This window comes from Petaurus breviceps, unplaced genomic scaffold (assembly GCF_028583685.1).
Source record: "Petaurus breviceps papuanus isolate PSGF00001 unplaced genomic scaffold, PetGlider_PUasm1.0 90823, whole genome shotgun sequence".
Taxonomy (NCBI): domain Eukaryota; kingdom Metazoa; phylum Chordata; class Mammalia; order Diprotodontia; family Petauridae; genus Petaurus; species Petaurus breviceps.
In genome coordinates, this window is record NW_027187352.1 from 23,459,333 (window position 1) to 23,477,962 (window position 18,630).

Genomic DNA, 18,630 nt, shown 5'->3' on the forward strand with positions numbered 1-18,630 from the left:
TCTCTCTCTCTCTGTCTCTCTCTCTCTGTGTCTCTCTCTCTCTCTCTGTCTCTGTCTCTGTCTCTGTCTCTCTCTCTCTGTCTCTCTCTCTCTGTCTCTCTCTCTGTCTCTCTCTCTGTCTCTCTCTGTCTCTCTCTCTGTCTCTCTCTCTCTCTCTCTGCCTCTCTCTCTCTCTCTGTGTGTCTCTCTCTCTCTCTCCACTTACTATGCCTACAGATTTTCTGTTTACATGCTGTAGGATCACAATAGAATATAAACTTTTTAAAAACTCTTTTCTACCTCTAGCTCCCAACTGAAGCTTTCTCATACTGACTCCATTACTGACTTTAAAGTCTTCAAAATCATGCCCCTAATGCTGTCTCATCTGTAATGTCTCTCAGAAACTGGAGCCTACTCACCTTGGAACGTTCTACCACCACTAACTTATATAACTGGGGAGCTCCTCCTGGGGACTCCATTTTGTGAAGGAGCCAGGAGTTCCAGGCACCTTCTTCCTTCTCCCCTTCACTTTTCAGCTCCTTTTTGTGTTGTTCCCTTCATTGAAATGCAAGCTCTTTCAGAGAATGGACTGTCTTTTGCCTTTCTTTGTAACGCTAATGCTTAGCACAGTGCCTGATATGTAGTATACTTAATAAATGCTTGTTTCTTTTCTTCCTAATAGAGTGCCTGGAAGGTAATTGGTGCTTAATAATAGTTTGCTGGATTAGAGTCTGACCATAACTGTAAGGATAGTAGCACAAGTACTAACACCTTTATTTTATACATCAGGAAACCATGTTTCTGAGCATTTAATAATCAGGGACATTAAGTAACTTGCTTGAGGTCACAGGGCTGTGAAGTATCAGAGGTAAGATTCAAACTCTGGTCTTCTGACTACCATCCCAGTAGTCTGGACACTATATTGTTTTGTATATGTTTGTTTGAATGCTGCCTCTCCCATTAGAATATAAGCTTCTTGGGGGCAGGAACTGTCTTTTGCCTTTTTTTTTTTTTTTTGTATCCCTAATGCTTAGCATAGGGCCTGGCACAAAGAAGGCACTAACTAAATGTTTATTAACTGATTGATATTCAGTTCTACAAACACATGTCAAGAACCTACTCTATGTTTGATATTGTATACTGTATAAGAACATGAAAGTGTTTTACAAATTTTCAATCCCACTAAAATAAGCATGCATAAACATTCAAGGGAATAACAGTGAACTAAATTTACCCATCAACACTGTAGTTACACTGAAAAATAAGAAGATGGATTTCAAATTAGAATAATCAAAACAAAAACATTATCTGAAGGTTGAAGGACTTCATTTTGAAATCAAATTTGTGTTCCAGATCTCATTGAGGAGAGCTCCAAAGAGACCAAGCATGGAATATCCCGATAAATCAATCAAACATTCATTTAAATTCCTACTATATATTTATTGCTATTGATTCATCAACAAGAAGCAAAATGATCCCTGACATTCAAGAGCTTACATTTTAGTAAAGGAGACATTGTCTCCTTTATGTGTATATTATGTGCATATATAAGCACAAATATCATATATTTGAAATAAATAAAAAGTGATTTGGGAGGCAGAACATTAGCAGGCAAAGATCAAGAAAGTCTTAATATAGAAGGTAACTCAAAGAAAACCATGAATTCTCAGAGGTTAATGTGAGAAGAAAATGCATTCAAGGCATGAAAGACAGTCTGTCTAAAAGCAAGGAGACAGGAGATGGAGTCCATGTGTATGGAACAGAAAGTAGGTCAGTATAGCTAAATTGAAGAGTGTGTAGATGGAAAGAATATGTAAGAAGTCTACAAAGATAGGAAGGGGCCAGTATTGAAAGGAATTTAAATTTCATATCTTATAATTGATTTTAGAATCAACAAGGAACAAAAAAAGTTTATTGAAAGGGTCTATGGATGATAGATTCATCAATCTAGAGATGGAAGGGACCCTAGAGGCCATTTTATAGCTACAGAAGATGGAGTCCCAGAGATTGGGACTTGCCTGGATTCACACAGGTGATGGCAAAATCAGACCTGCAACTTTGGAAAATCACTTTGATGGAATTGGAAATTGAGGGGATGCCCATCAATTGGAGAATGGCTGAACAAATTGTGGTATATGAATGTAGTGGAATACTATTGTGCTATACAAAATAGTGAGCAGGTAGATTTCAGAAAAACCTGCAAAGACTTACATGGACTTATGCTAAGTGAAGTGAGAATAATCAGGAGAACATTGTACACAGTAACAGCAACATTGTGAGATGATCAGCTATGATTGACTTGGATCTTCTGGGCAATACAATGATCTAAGACAATTCCAAAAGACTCATGAAGGAAAAATGCTATCCACATCCAAAGAAAGAACTGGTGAAGTCTGAATGCAGATTAAAGCATACTATTTTTACGTTATTTTTTTCATGCCTTTTCTCATTTTATTCTGCTTCTTCTTTCACAATGGGAATAATATGGAAAGTTGATTTACATGATTGCACATATATAACCTGTATCAAATTGCTTACTATCTTAGGGAGGAGGGAAGGGAGGAAGCGAGGAAAAATTGGATCTCAAAATCTTATAAAAACGAATGTTTAAAAAAAAGAAAATAATTTTGGTGACTGTGGAATATGTGCTAGAACAAGGAGAGGTTGGAGTTAGGACAATCACAGAGCAGGTAGTTGAAGTAGATCAGGCAAGAAGTGATGAGGGTCTGAACAAGAGTGGGGGCTAAGGGTGATGTACTCAAGTGATGTTGGGGAGATAGAAATTACAAGGTGTGGCAATTGACTGAATATGTAGGGTGAGGGAATGTGAGGCATTGAGGACACTAAACATTGCAAATGTGAGGGGTGGTACTACTTATAACAATAATAGGGAAGTTCAGAAGAGGAGTGACCCTTTGGAAGCAAAAATAAGATGTTTTGGTCATGTTGAGCTTGAGATGTTGGGGGATCTAGTAGGAAATGCCTAACTGGCAATTTGTGGTTTTGGAAAGGAAATCAAGAGAGAGATTAGAGGTGGAACCCAGGAGCACTGGACTCACCAACTTTTGACAATGCCCAAAACAACAACCACTACCACAGAGTTGTACTTTAAAAAAAAGGGGGGGGGGGTTCAACACTTAGAGATATAGATATTTCAAAAGTGATATGTCTATTATTTAGTTCAAAAAAGATTAAGTGCCTACTATCTACACATTGCTGAGCTGTTCCCTGGGGATACAAAAATTTTTAAAGTAAGTTATGAGATGGATGAGGTCACCAAATGAGAGGAGAGAGAGAAATTGTAGAGGATGAGAACAGAGCCAACATTTAGGGGAAAGGAAATCCATTTAGTAGAGAAGACTCTTTTGGAAAATACAAATCTTTCGTACTCCATCATTTAAAAAATAACAGCAGGCACAGAGGAAATCTATGACACATGAAATGTAATTGATTTTTCACACTTTCTCATATGACCAATATCTAAGCTTCAACAAATGCAAACTTAAAAATGCCATGCTTAAGTAGGTTCGATTTTTCTTTAAATTGCAGATTGTTATTTCTGACAAATATATCTGAATAAAAACCAAAGTAGTATTCAAATCCTAAGAATGTTCTTTACATGAAAAAATAGAGTAGAAATAAAAATAATGTTAATCTTAAGATATAACATATAGTATATATGGTTAATCATTAAACTTATTTTTTATTTTTAATGTATCATTTATCTTCCTCTGGGAAAGTATTTAGGGTTATATAAAATATTGAATTGTATTGAAGTTTGTTTTTTTAGTCCTTTTTAAGTTGTGTCTGACTTTTTATGACCCATTAAGGATTTTCTTGGTGAAGATATTGACGCAGTTTAGTACTCTTTCTCCAGCTCATTTTGCAGAAGAGGAATTGAAGCAAAGAGGGATAAGTGACTTACCCAGGTTCACACAGTGAGTAAGTATCTGAGGCCAGTTTCAAAATCAGGAAGACAAGTCTACTTGACTCCAGGTCTAGGATTTTATATATTATGCCTCCTAGCTCCCCCTAATATTGAAGTTTATTCAAGTTCTTTACAATTTATTCCCCTTCTAGGATTTGCTTTAAAGAGATATGGACATTTAATATTATTATGAATATTGATAATTTAAATAATTCAGAAAAAAATTTGATCTATAAATGCTGCAGTGATATAATAAAAATAACTGAAGTTCTGTGGTTTCAAGCTTGAATTTTATTTCAAAGATCCTTTTATGAGATCTGTTCTCCAGTCACTGATGTATACTCAAAATTTATTCTGAGGTATTATTCTGAGGCATATTAAGTGGTATAACAGGTGGTGAAGTGTGGTAAAAAGAACACTATCCTTAGACACAGTAGAACTTAATTATACTGTTGGCTTTGTCGTTAACTTGTGTGATCTTGGAGAAGTGACTTCAGCTCTTTTACAATCTCAGTTTCCTCATTCTGTAAAATGAGGGTTGGATTAGCTGATCTCTACGGTCCTTTTTAAACTTATCACTCTATGGCTTGGTGACCCTTGAAATTATCTGAGTGTTTCAAGGGAATTCTTAGTAATAGATACAACCAGCACCACAAACAATTAACAATCATTTTAAAAGTACCTACTACACAGCCAGCATTATGCAAGTCACTGAGCTTACAAATACCAAAATCATACAGTCCCTTTCCTAACAGAGTTCACTTTTTAATGGGGGAGACAACAAGCACAACAAGACAACAAGTGTTAAGAGTATATAAAATAGGGGCAGCCAGGTAGCACAGTGAGTAAGAGCACCGGCTCCAGTCTTGGGATGACCTGGGGATCGAATCCTGGGCTCAGACACTTAGCACCCACCCAGAAACACCTGGCCATGTAACCTTGAGCAAGTTACTTAACCCCAATTGCTTAGGGGCGGCCAGGTGGCTCAGTGAGTAAGAGCACCGGCTCCAGTGTCGGGATAACCTGGAGATCGAATCCCGGGCTCAGATACTCAGCACCACACCCAGAAATAACTGCCTCGTAAACTTGAGCAAGTTACTTAACCCCGATTGCTTAAAAAAAAAAAAGAGTATATAAAATATATACAAGACAAATATAAGTTAATTTTCAGAGAGAAAGCACCAGAAGAGCTGAGGGGGATCCAGAAAGGCTTGATGTGGAAGGTGGCACTTCAGCTCAATTTCAAAGGAAGTTAAAATTGCTGAGAGGCAGAGGTGATGTATGTTGGTCATGATAAACTGCTGGCGCAAAGTTATGGAAATGGGAGATGGAATATCAAGAAGGAGGGATGACAAGAATGTCAATCTTACTGAACTATAGAGTTTCATTAAGGGGGGGGGCTGTAACTTCTAATAAAGCTGTAAAGATAAGTTGGAATCAAGTTGTAAATGGATGTAAATGCCAGAAAGAGAAGGATGTCTTTGATTTTGGAGGTAACAGGGAATTTATTAAACATATAATACACAGCAAGATCTATATTAGCTAGGTGCTAAGGATATATAAAGAAAAAGAAAACTGTCTCCAGTCTGAATGGGCTTACAATCTATTGAAGCTGATGACATGAACAAATATGTTGTATTCTAATGAAGGAAAAATATACAAGTGTAAGTATATTCAAAATATTCTCCCCAAAACTGGGTGATTTGGGGTGGGGGTGGGGGACAGGGCACTAGCTGCTGGGAAGTTGATCCATCTATGTACCAAGAAGTTCCATGTTTCCAATATTGGTTTAGTCAAATACACTTAAGCAAGAGCCCCAAAGTTCTGTTCATCACAATCCTATTAGAAAGCTTTAATCCAGGTATGCAAGGTTAGCAAACTGTCCTAATCAACATATTCTTGCAACCTCTGTACCTCCCTAGTTGAACCCAAACCAGAGTAAAATGTGATTAGAAAATATTCAATAGAAAAAATAAAAATACAACATAGATCATGTTAATTTGTGGTTTTCTAAGTCAATATGCAGCCCACAGAGATCCATTTTTATTTGAGTCTAGACCACTCAAGAACTAGTGCATCTATGAGCCCCCTCCCAATCAGTACCTGTGAATCTGCCCAACAACAATAGTCAGTTATAAAAGCAAAGACTCAGACATCTGGATTCTCAGTAGGAATATTCATACCAATATATGCTCAAGCTACTATTCAAGCATTTATGGAACTGTATGGATGAGGAGCCATACCCTTGACTGACTCATGATCTTTTGAACATCACTGACAAGCTCCTCGCAATAAGTGTGGAAAGGTAGAATGGGATAAGGCTTTAAAGGACAAGTGGAAGAGTCTGTATTTGATCCCAAAGTTAATTGCCAATCACTGGAAATTATTAAGCAATAAATTGATATGGTAAGAACTGTTTTAAATTTATCATTTTGGCAGCTGTGTGGAGGATGGATTTGAGAGGGGAAAACCAGTTGAAGAAACCAGTTGGGACCTTATTACAATAGTTCAAGAACAGGACTGAATTGGGTTGGTGGTTATGTAAAGAGATAAAAGAGAATAGATTCAAGAGATATTGGAAAGGAGAAGTCAAACTTCAAGGAATAGTTAATGAAATTATATTATTAAATTCCACTTAAGAAAGATCTAAGCACATATTAAACTATGCCTTTACTTGTACCTATAGATGCATTTCTTTTAACCCACCTCCAAGGTAAAGTGATTGTATGCTTCTGAAACAGGATCAAATACTTGTAAGGTACCAAAGTCAGTCAGCAAACTAGTATTTATTAAGTGCCAACTATGTGAGTGAAAAGCATAGAGTTAATTGCTGGGAATACAATGCATCTTAAAACAATACCTGCTCTCAAGGAGCTTGTAGTCTAATGGAGGAAACAATATACAAATAATTATGATATATGTTATAAATTTGATATAATAAATTATTTTAAAATTATCAATAAATTGGAGATAATCTTACAAGAAAATCACTAGTATGAAGGCTAACTGGTTCAGGGTATAGATTCTTGAACCTGCAGTCAGGAAGACCTGAGTTTAAATCTAACCTTAGGCATTTATTAGCTGTGTGATCCTGGGCAAGTCATTTAACCTCTGTTTACCTCCATACCCTCAACTGTAAAATGGAGATAATAATACAATCGACCTCACAGACTTGTTGTGAGGGTCAAATGAGATAATACTTGTAAAGTGCTTAGCATGGGGCCTAAAATTTAGTAGGTGCTATATAAATGCCTTCCCCTTGTCTTTCCTTTTCATAGAAAGTTGGACTTTAGCTGAGACTTAAAAGAAGCCAGGAGATAGAGATGAGGAGGGAGTGAATATCAGCTATAGGGGGTGTGGGTGGGCCAATGTAACTGCCAAGAGTCAGGATATGGAGTGTCTTATACAAAGAATAACAATTAATACAGTGTCACTGGATCACAGAATATATGGGAGGTAATAAGGTAAAGGAAAACTTGGTAGGGAGGGATCCAATTATTTGCCTTTTACCTACAATAGGAAGATATTGGAATTTATTGATTATGGGGGAAGAGGTAGGTAGGGTCAGATTTACAGTTTAGGAAGACAATTTTCACAGCCAAATGGAAGATGGATTAGAGTGACAATAGACTTGAGGTAGGGATACCAACTAGAAGGCTAATGCAATAGTCCAGGTTCAAGGCAATAAAATGCCTGCACCAGGGTGACAGCAGAGTAAGAATAAAGAAGGGGTCAAATAGGAGAGATGATAAAAAGGTAGAAATGCCAAGATTTGGCAACTGATTGAATATGGGACCAGGGTGAGGGAGAGAGTAAGGAGGTTGTAACCCTCTATACTAGAAGGATGGTAGTTCCCTGAACAATAATAGGAAAGTCAAAGGGGAGAGTTCTAGGAGAAAAAGATGAGTTAAGTTTGGGACATTTTTAATTTAAGATATCTATGAGACACCTAGGTTAAGATGTCCAATAGGCACTCAGAGATCTGAGACTAGAAGTCAAGAGAGACATTAGGATTGGATAAATAAATCTTACAATCATCTGCATAAATATGATAGCTGAATCCATGGGAGTTGATTAGATCACCAAATGAAATAGCATAAATAGAGAATAAAAAGGCAATCAAGAATGAGCCTTAGGGAACATCCATAGTCATTGGGCATGACCTAGATGAATATCTAGCAAAGGAGACATAGAAGAAACATTCAAATAGGTAGGAGAATGCAGACTCACAAAAACCTAGAGAAAAGACAATATCAGGAAGAGAGTGATGGACAGTTTCAAAGGCTATTAAAAAATCAAGAATGAAGATTGAGAAAAGATTTTTAGATTTGAGAAATAAGAGGTCATTGGTAGCACTAGATAGAGTAGTAGACTTGAAGTTAGGAAGATTTCAGTTTGAATCCTCCCTCACATACTTAATAGCTTAACTTCTTGCCCTCAGTTTCCTCAAAAGTAAAATAAAGATAATAATAGTGACTACCTCACAGGATTGTGAAGACCAAATGAGATAACATGTAAAGTATTTTGCAAATATCAAAATACTCTATAAATACTAACCATTATTATTACTATTTTTATTGTCAGGTTTTCTACAAAGGGATTTGTGCATTGTAAAGATGGTTGAACTTGATAATGTCCCTTCTAAATTTGAGATTCTAAGATTCCCCCTTTACAAAGAAAAAGGTGAATTTTAGTGCTTTTAGGATCCAGATGTCTTTCCAATGTGCCAAGAAAATTAACAAATTTCTAAAGTAAAATCTCTTTTACCACACTTCATCTAGGTCTAAATTATAGTCTCTATATGTGTTATATGAATTCTAGCTGTGTTTCAAACACATACTATCAGATGAAGATTTGTGAACTGGTAGAAAATTTCATCAATACTTAATGGTAAGAAAGCAAGGATCCATCTTCACCTCAGTTGATGTACACTTCCTGAGAGTTTGAGATTTTGCAACAGTAGGAAGAGGGGGTTGAGGGAAGGAAGAATGTTTAACTCTGTTAATCCACTGTGGGAATTTTTTTTAAATTAAAACTTTGATCTTTGAGAATTCTATGAGCCATAGTTGTCTGGTATTCACTGAAAAGTGGACAGAGGGTTCTTAAAATGGTTAGTGGAGAAATGAAAACTACAAAGCAGGAAATTGATGTAAAATGCAGACAGGCTTTGTAAAGAACACAGACAACAACAAACTTAACAGCTAGACTTAGTTCTGACTCATGGAAAATGGAATGAGAAATAAGGTTACCCAAATTTGGGCTAATGAATCATACAATTTAGAAGACAGATCTCAAGAAAATACATTTGTAAGGCCACTGAAATTATAACTAAAAAATTATAACTAAAAGGAGAGGAAACCATATACACACTCCCAAAGATCAATAATCTTAAAGAAAACCCCACATTATTTGCCAACTTTTCTTTGTTTTAGAAGTTGACAGAGGCCATATTAAAATGTTGCTAGGCATACCAAGTAACTTAATTTTGTAAACAGAAGTCCAGAACTAAATGTGGAGAGAGAGACTTTGTTGAACAGTAACTTTAATTTGGTCTCCAAGTTTGGGCCTACATCTTTGAGTATCACAAACCTACATATACAGATTTGCAGAGGGCAAGGCTTAAGAGTAGATTTTCATGCAGAAAGACACCAAGTATAAGTTCACAATTCAATAAAATTTTGGAAATCTAGGTTATGATGTTTTTTGCTAGATACACTATCACACCAAAGGTGCTTATCTCTAATGGAGAAAAGCATGGTTTAATCACTCTACTTTACATCTGCTAGATTGCCTGGTTTCAACTTCACGAACAAAATGCCTTTTCCAGTTTAGATGCATTAGTTATAAACTCACTGTGGTGCTGCTAAGTCAAGCCTTGATTGATGCTACTTCCCTCAGTCTTCTTTTCTCCTCTCTTTGGAGGTCAAATTACTAAACTGCTCCCCTTCCCTTCCTTTAAAGAGAGTAGAAACTGAACTTCAACTCATTTCACTTTGTGTATGCTTCTCTGTCTGGTTTCAATGCCATGAAACAAGATACCCCCATGCCAGTACCACCGGTGTCATTCCTCTGTCCCCCACCCCCACTTTCCTGCCTCCTTTTGTGTAGTTTCTTCCTTTAGATTATAAGGTCCTGGAGGGCAGCTGCCATTTTTCTTCTTATTAATTGTATCCCTAGTGCTTAGCACAGTGTCTGGCACATAGTAGGCATTTGATAAATATTTATTGGATTAGACTAGATTTTTGTGGCAAGGGACCTAGTACAAGAATTAGTACACCGGATTCATACTTTCCTAAGTTACCTAATATATCAAGCTATCTATTTCTTCATCTGTAAAATAAAGAAATTTTTCAACAATAGTATAATAAGAAGGCCTTTAAGCCAAAAGACATGCTTTCCTCTCTTCTCTTTATTATATGATCTTCCTCAAAACCACTTCACCTCACTGGGCCTCAGTTTCCTCATCTGTAAAATTATTTGATTCATTCCAATTCTAATATTTTATAATTCTGATTAGATGATTTCTATGAATCTAAATAAACATTCATTTTACTCTATACATGAAGTTAAAAATAAAGTCACATTGTTCAGGGTGGGGAAAAGAGGTGGTGGGGAGACACATGGGACAAATGTTAACTGATACAGATGTCTCCATTTAAGACTAGCCCTCAGAGGGCACCCTATCAATATTCCCAAATGACTATTTGCAAAAATATGGGGAGCAAGTGAATTCAGAGCATGGTGACATAAAGGAAAAGATTGTAGGTTGAATTCCTATAAGATGAAATTAACTTCTTTTTTGCTCCATGGCCACAGACTACAACCTTTTTTCTGGTCCCCAAATGTTTTACAAAAAACAGTCACAGATATCAGCAGGTGAAAGATTGTTTATGGAGCAGTACAAATCCATTACTATTAAGCATTCAGTCAGTCAGCAAGGATTTCTGAAGCACTTTACTATATTCCAAGCACTGTGTTAAGAAGTAGAGCTAAAAAAAAAAAAAAGAGGCAAATACAGACCCTGACCTCAAGGAGCTGACATTTCTAAACACACAGATGTCAGTTTCTTTATTAGAAAAGGAAAACAGTGCTGTTATTCAAAGGGCATTTCTTCAGAATGGATATTTAAAGAACAACAAATTGGGTTTTTCTTTCAGATTAGTTTAAAAACTACAGGCTATTGTATTGAAATGCTTCCTTAATATTTCCAAGGGGTGAATGAGAGGCATCTTACTATGTTTACACACAATGTTTAACATAAGCAAAAAGATACACGCAAAATTATAGTGAAAATGGTATTCCTATAGATTGAAAGCCAATTAGAAGACAAATTGAACACTTTCTGTAAAATATAAAAACTTTCAGGAGAGTGATTATTTTATTTTTTGTCTTTATAAAAACTGATGTGTCATACATAGGAGCTTAAGAAATGCTTGTTAAATAGAATTTATTTTCACAAACTATGTAATTTTCCTCTTAGTTCTTAGAGTAGTAAAAACAAATCCCTCAATCCATGTGGCTATATCCCCTAATCCTTAGAAATTCTCCATGGCCTAACTTTCTTATTAGTAAATTTTTTTTCCATTTATAACTCAGTTAGATTCAGGATCATTGTCAAAGCAAATGCTAGATTGTCAATGAATGAATCATAAACCTAATGTGTACATGAGCTACTCTGCCTTAACTGTAATTACTTTTGCCTTAATTATGCTGTCTTTTTCTAATTCTCTTCCTCTCTCAGATGATGGTGCAGTGGATTGTGTACTAATTCTGGAGTTAGGAAGACTTTAGTTCAAATATGGCATCAGGCACACTAACTGCATGACCCTCAGCAAGTCATTTAACCTCTGTTTGCCTCAGTTTCCTCAATTGCAAAATGAGTGGAATAACTGCAACCTGTAACTGAAGATGGAATGAGATAACTTTTGGTCAAAAAACAAAACACCATCCCTGGCACATCATAAATGTGACATAAATGTTTACTACTCCTCCCCCCTTTTTGTCGTCAAGTGAAAAAGGTGTTAGTAATAACTGAAATGAAGAGATCCTCTAAGATCGTGTTAGAAAAAAGAAATTTATGTTCTCAGATCGCAACTGAGACATCACTGTAGCACTATAACCCTTATTCCCCACCCTAGTTGATCTTATCTCCAGTCCCCTGTAGTGCTTTCCCCCATGGTGGCTGTTGAGAGTGGGGCTCTTCAGCATCCAATGTCGCTCCTTCCTCCACCCTCAGCTAAAGAACTTGACTCATAGTTTGCCTCCAAATAAAATTAATCCAACAGGAAATTCCTTTTTTTCTACTTCTCTACATTTTACAACCATATTTATATAAGCCCCCAGTTCTTTCCTCTTTTATTCCAATCTCCGATTAATAGGAGATGCTTGTCTTCACCAAAGCCACAGATGGGCTTAATCTGATCCCCTCCCCTTTCATCTGCACCAGACTGAAACTTCAATCAGACTTTCTTCCCTTCCTCTCCCTCCTCCTCTTCCCTCCTCCTTTCTCTTCTGTTCCCTCCTTCTACTTTTCTCTCCTTGTTCCTCTTGTCTTCCTCTCTCATTGGTTTTCTCCTCCATGTTTTTCCTCCCTTTCTGCTCCCTCTCCCCTTTCATATCTTCAATTTGTCACTTTCTAGGGCTCCCTGCCTGAGGCCAACAAACATTCCCAAGTCTCCTCCCTGCTTAAAAAAAATGTTAGCAGTCACTACCATTCTCTCTCATTACCTTTATGTCTCTTCCCTTTATCAACCAAACTCCAAGAAAATGCTACTTTCAAGATGCTATTAGGAGACACCCTGAGTTCTAGAGCTAAGGCCCAGCAAGCAAGCTGTGCCCTGAGCTTGGCATAACTACAATCCTTTACACTCACCCTCTGGATGATCTCAGCCATAGAAAATCCTAGATTGTTTCACATAATTATTGTATTGCTTTGACCAGCACCAGGTGTTCTCTGAGCTCAGACAACACCTGCAATCTGATCGTGCTATGAATCAAACTTGTCCCATTGTTGATGTTCCCTCTCATTGTCAGGACCACAGCTCACTGCACAGTCATTGGTGTATGTATTGAGATTTGCCTACACTAATGGGGTCGCCCACCAGGGGTAGATGGTGGCACCTGTGTCTAGATTCTTTCCTTCATGCAAACCATTTCTCTCACTATAGAAAATAAACTTCTCTCTTAGTCTCTGCACAGGTATTCCTGCTTGCTCTGTGTCTTCAGCTCCAGCCTCCACAGGCCAAGAAGTTTGGTCCAGTTGATGCTACCACTACTTACGGCTTATACTTCCACTCTTTTCACTTTTTTAATCTTTTTGAAATTGAGATCCAAAATCATCACACACCTGTAACTATTTTCTCCAAAACTGCCAACCCTGATGGCTTTTTATCAATTGTCATCCTCCTTGACCTCTCTGCAGATTGACGGTTAACTAATCTTCCCTCCTAGGTAAACTATCCCCTTTGATTTTATGCACTGCTTCTCTCTGTGTTTTCCTGATTGTATGACTGTCACTTCACAATCTCCTTTGCTGATTCATTATACACATTATACCCACCAACAATGACTTTATACCAAGGTTCTATCCTGGGCATTCTTCTTTTCTCCTTCATTCCTTCACCTGGTAACCTCATCTATCTCTGGTAATTTTAGCTACTTATCATCTTTTATGTTGATGTCTCTTAGAATTATATACCTAAACCTTATTTATCTACTGAGCTCCTGTCCCAAATTACCAAGTATCTATTGCACATTCTGAATTGTATTTACATAGGAATCTCAGATTTAACGTGTGTAAAATAGAATTTGTTGCTGTTCTTCTAAAACCTGCCCCAGTTCCCAAACACCCTTATTTCTCTGAAGGACATTGTTATCCTCCCAATCAGTCATCCTTCAAATCTCAGTGTCATCGCTGACTTCTCATTCACTGCACAAATCTGATCAGTTGCCAAATTTCTCCGTCTCCATATCTCCTCCTTCTTCTCTCCCTCCTTTTTCCCCTATACAACTACCACCACAACCCCAGTTTGGACCTTCATCATATCTACACCAAATTACTACAATAGTCTATTAACTGGGCTCTATCTCATCTTTCCATCTGCTAATTCATCTGCTACTCAGCTACCAAAGAGATTTTCCTGAAGTGCTTCTCTGACCTTGTCGATCCTCTGCTCAATAAATTCCAATATCCTTCTCTTACCCCTACTTATAAATATGAACTCCTCTCTTTAGTATTCAGTACCCTTACAACCAGCTCCCAGCTTACCTTTCTAGACTTTTAATACATTAAAACAAGCTATAGTGAAATCAAACTGGCTTTCTTATTGTTGCTTATACCTGATACTCCATTTCTCATTTCATGCCTTTGCACTGGCTGTATCCCATGCTTGGAATCCACTTGCTCTTCTGATTCTTAAAATCCCATTTCCCTCAAATCTCAACTCAAATGTTACCTTCTGTGTGAATCCTGGTCAAATTCTCACAACTGTTCTCTGTCACAAAGCATCTTGTATCTATTCTGTATACATTATTAAATATAGAAGATCCTGATTTACTAAACTGTGGTACCTCCCACAGAACTACACGTGTACTGTTTCTCTTTCTTATGGGATATGCGAGCTGGGGTTTAGGGAGGAGAAGAAAGGAAGGGAAAGAAATTCCTTCCCCCAAGCCTGCTGGAAGTTTAAGGGAAATAAAGCACTTTTTTCTTTGTTCATTGAAAAGATCCTGTAGAGGACAGAAAGTGTCAAGGGGACCCCATCTGCCTGCTAATGGGCTTTATTTTTATAAAGTATTCATAATTCCTGAATCCTTTGATGATTCTCTATAAAAATAGAATTAACACTACTGTGGTCTGAGACTATTCATTCTCAGCAGAATCAGGAACCTGAGCACCATCTATGCAAATTTGTTTACTTGGCCTTTAGACCAAGACTGCCCCTCCACTATATGCACCTATTTGATTATTCATCTAAGAATATGCATAAATATGTATATAAAAGTAGAGAGAGAGGGAATGAATGAATGAATGAATACTGGTCATGTGCCAAAATGTGTTTCTGGAATCAAGCAATTTCTCTAATACTACCTACCATACTGCCAAAGATAGCAACCTGAGTTGTTCAAAACATTGATGGAATAATTCTCCCTATAATTTACCACTGTTACCAAAGGGAAAGGCATCACCTTTTTCCTCAATCTTCTCACACTGTGATTCTCTTTCTACTTGGCATCTCCCAAGACTCAGACCTGCCAGCAACTTTAAAAGCATTATGTAACTCATTAAGAAGCCTTAAGGCTAAGAAAGATTACAGACTTTGTAGTGATGCCAGTATAACTTGGGATATTCAACAATAATGAACTGCCTGGATTCACTGTTTTGAAAAAGCAGGAATGAGGGATAATCTACTTGAAGACTGAATATATTTCAAAATTAACTGACTTTCCATACCCTGAAATAAAAATTCATCTCACTTTACTTGACCAAATGATTATATCCTATCCTCTTATTAAATTTCTGGAGGAGAAACAATTTAATTCCATATTTATTATGTGCATAGCACTGTGCTAAGATGTAGCTACAAAAAGAAAATGGCCCAGTTGCTATTTTCCAATTTTAGTAGAGATATAAAACACATACACAAATAATGAGTAGAGACCAGTGCATGTGAGACATCAAATAGTGATGCATGAAAAATTTAAGGAAGCAGGGTTCCCTTAGAGCTGGTGAGTAGTAGTGGTGCAGGAGCAGGGGGAGGGGGTTTATGAGGCAGAGCATTATCACAAAAGACCTCATAGAGCAAAAGAAACCTGAGCTGGTTCTTGTAGGATGGGATGATTTCAACAGGTAGATATTGGGGGGAGGGGGATCTTCAAAGCCACAAATTTGAATAAAAGGATATTCCTGAGGCAAATGTGTTTTTCTCCACTATCCGAAAAGGCTCAAACTTCTCAAATTACTTAAACTAGGCCCTGCTTATTTCCTATATTCAGTTTGCTCATCAGACTCAGTCATTAATTATATGTTTCTTGAATGAATGCAATTTCTCAAGATAATGTGGCTATAAAAAATGTCACCTTCAAAAGCATAAAAAATTACAGTACAAGAGCATAACCTCCAACTGTTCTTGATTTTAGATTTATTCTTCTATAGAATGGATTCAAAAACTGAGAAAAAGAGTATTTTATCAGTTACCTTAAAATCAATCATGAAGATACTTCAGCAAACCAACTGCAATAACAAAGGAGAGACCATTCAACAGCCCTAAGTCAGATATATATTTGATTTTTTTTTCTAGAGCTGCAAGTAGAAAGTATACACTGATCCAGCCACACTCTCTCCATGGTTGGCTAGCTTATGATTAGAGATCCATGCTAATGAGACAAAGGTCCTAGGTTTCATCGTCATGCAGTCTTCCTAGCATTGCTTCTGTGCCATGGCAACCAAAGGCCCCTTTGACCCTGGCTAGACAGCTCACAAATTGGTGCCAAAAATGACAACAGGAAACAGATGAGAGTGTGGGACAAATCCTACTGTTTTAATATTACTACTGGAAAGAGAAATGCATGTGCATGACTGGCTGATGGAAGGCTGATATTTCAAATTAAAGAACATCATTATTATCCCAACATAAATTCCTAGTTATCTTCCTGAATTCATTAATAATCAAATTTCCCATGAAAATGAAATGTAAAACACAGAAAAGTCTTGGCCTAGATACTTTAGAAACACCATGGACATTATCACATTAAATTTAACATAATCTGGGTAAAAGAAGTTTGTGCTTTGTAAAAAGCTTAAAATTGAATTTAGTGTTTCATACATACTATTCATTGACAAACATTAGAAGCTGAAAGTGTTCAGGAATACTGAATAGACTCATCTCTAAAGTTGCCTCCTCAACAAAGCCTTTCCTGTTCCTCTAGCTCCTACTGTGCAATTTCTCTCTCTCTGTCTCTCTCTCTCCCCCTCCCTCCCTCATATACATGTATATGTATGTGTATATGTATATATATTAAAAATTATTATTATATGTATATGTATTTTACTCATTCAAAATGTAAGCTCTTTGAGGGTAAAAGCTGCTTTTTTTGTTTTCTCTTTGGACCCCCAGTGCCTAGCAACATGCTTTGCATGTAATAATTACTGAAAAAAATTTTTTTGAATTTGCATGAATAAAAGTAAACTTAAAGAAGATTTTGGAACAATTTACCTTGTACAAAGTCAATAGACTAAAAGGAATTTTAGTTCTTAGTCTTACTGACATGTCAGAAAAATCAGCTATAATTATATGCCTGCCCAGGTACAAAAATAAATTGACCTTGAATTATTAGCATTGATAATTTTAATTTATGTAATAAGAAACATAATTTTAGTCCAAGACAGGCTAATCATCTTATGATGAATTTTTCTAAGAAAACAGAATGCAAAATGTTAAAAGTTCTTACCATTGTAAGAGTAAATGGGTGGTTTTCTAATGCAGACACTCTTGGGCAGTGAAGAATAATATACTGGAAGGAAGTAATGAAAAAATGAAAGAAAAATAAAGTTCAAATCTTTCAATAGTTTCAAAAATTAAACTATAAAAGCATTCTTCTAGACTATTTGGAATAACTCACTTGGCCAGGTCTGGCTTTAAAGTTTTCCTTGATCATTCGAACTTCCATGACATCTGATGGATGGCTGATCACCGAAATGATTGTCACAGGCTTATTACTTCTAATGCACCTGTAAAGCCTTTCAGCACAATAGAGGCATAGTGGTAATGAAATCCAAAGCCAAGTCTAAATGAAAATAAGAAAATAGAGAAAAGAAAAACACTTCAGAAACACTCATATTTCTATCCCCTTATCAAAAACCCTTTATAAAATCTTTTAAATTATGAATATAGAGTATCTGAAATTTATATGGAAATGAAATTACTCCATTAATCTTAATTATGAAATGGTGGCTGCTGCCAAAAGGACTCATTTTATTGGTCACCCTATAAGATCTTTCGATCGGACATCTGTACTATGTTAAGCCATTTGACATTTATTACCTCATTTAAGCCTCACTAATATTCTGTGAGTAGATGTTACAGGCATTATTATCCCAGTTTTAAAGTTATGGACTCTTAGACTCAGAGAAGTTGAATCTGGCTCATAGTCGCCAAGCTAGTAAATGTAAGAGGAGGCATTTGAACCCACTTTCCATTTGATTGCAAGAGCTTCCATTATACCATTCTCCCTTTCACACTCTTCTTTTCGGTCCATTCCTTTTTCCCAACTCTTTCAATATCCCAAATATGATTTTCCTTTATTCTAAAACACAATGTCTTTTATGGAAATAACTGCTCCAGTGACCTAATTCATTACCAGAGAGTCCTCAAATGCACCCAGGCTTTCACAGCATATTATTAATAGATATTACACAATCTCCTTGGCATAGTTTTAAAAACATAGCATGCAAATATGCTTTGAGGAAACACTTTTAATTCAGTTCAACAATCCTGTCTGAACTGCTTGCTATGCACAAGTCATGGGATCCTTTAAAACGCCAACAAATATTGACAAAAGGTTTCACAAATGCTTATTGCTTGATGAAAAACATATATGTGTATATATTTATGTACAGACATATATGGTGTGTGTTAATGCGTGGACCTTTATGTACCTTGTCTCTATTTTACACACACACACACACACACACACACACACACACACACACACACACACACACA

General features: G+C 36.6%; 1 protein-coding gene across 3 annotated transcripts in view; it reads right to left on the bottom strand.

Moving 5' to 3' along the window:
• NOX4 (NADPH oxidase 4) overlaps positions 1-18,630 on the bottom strand; it is a 258,114-nt gene that overhangs the window by 129,950 nt on the left and 109,534 nt on the right. For all 3 annotated transcript variants that reach the window (XM_069071048.1, XM_069071047.1, XM_069071049.1), the window contains 2 exons: positions 17,528-17,692; positions 17,357-17,419 (listed from right to left, as the gene is read on the bottom strand). In XM_069071048.1, coding sequence (XP_068927149.1) covers positions 17,357-17,419; positions 17,528-17,692 — 228 coding nt within the window. The remainder of the gene's footprint in view (positions 1-17,356; positions 17,420-17,527; positions 17,693-18,630) is intronic.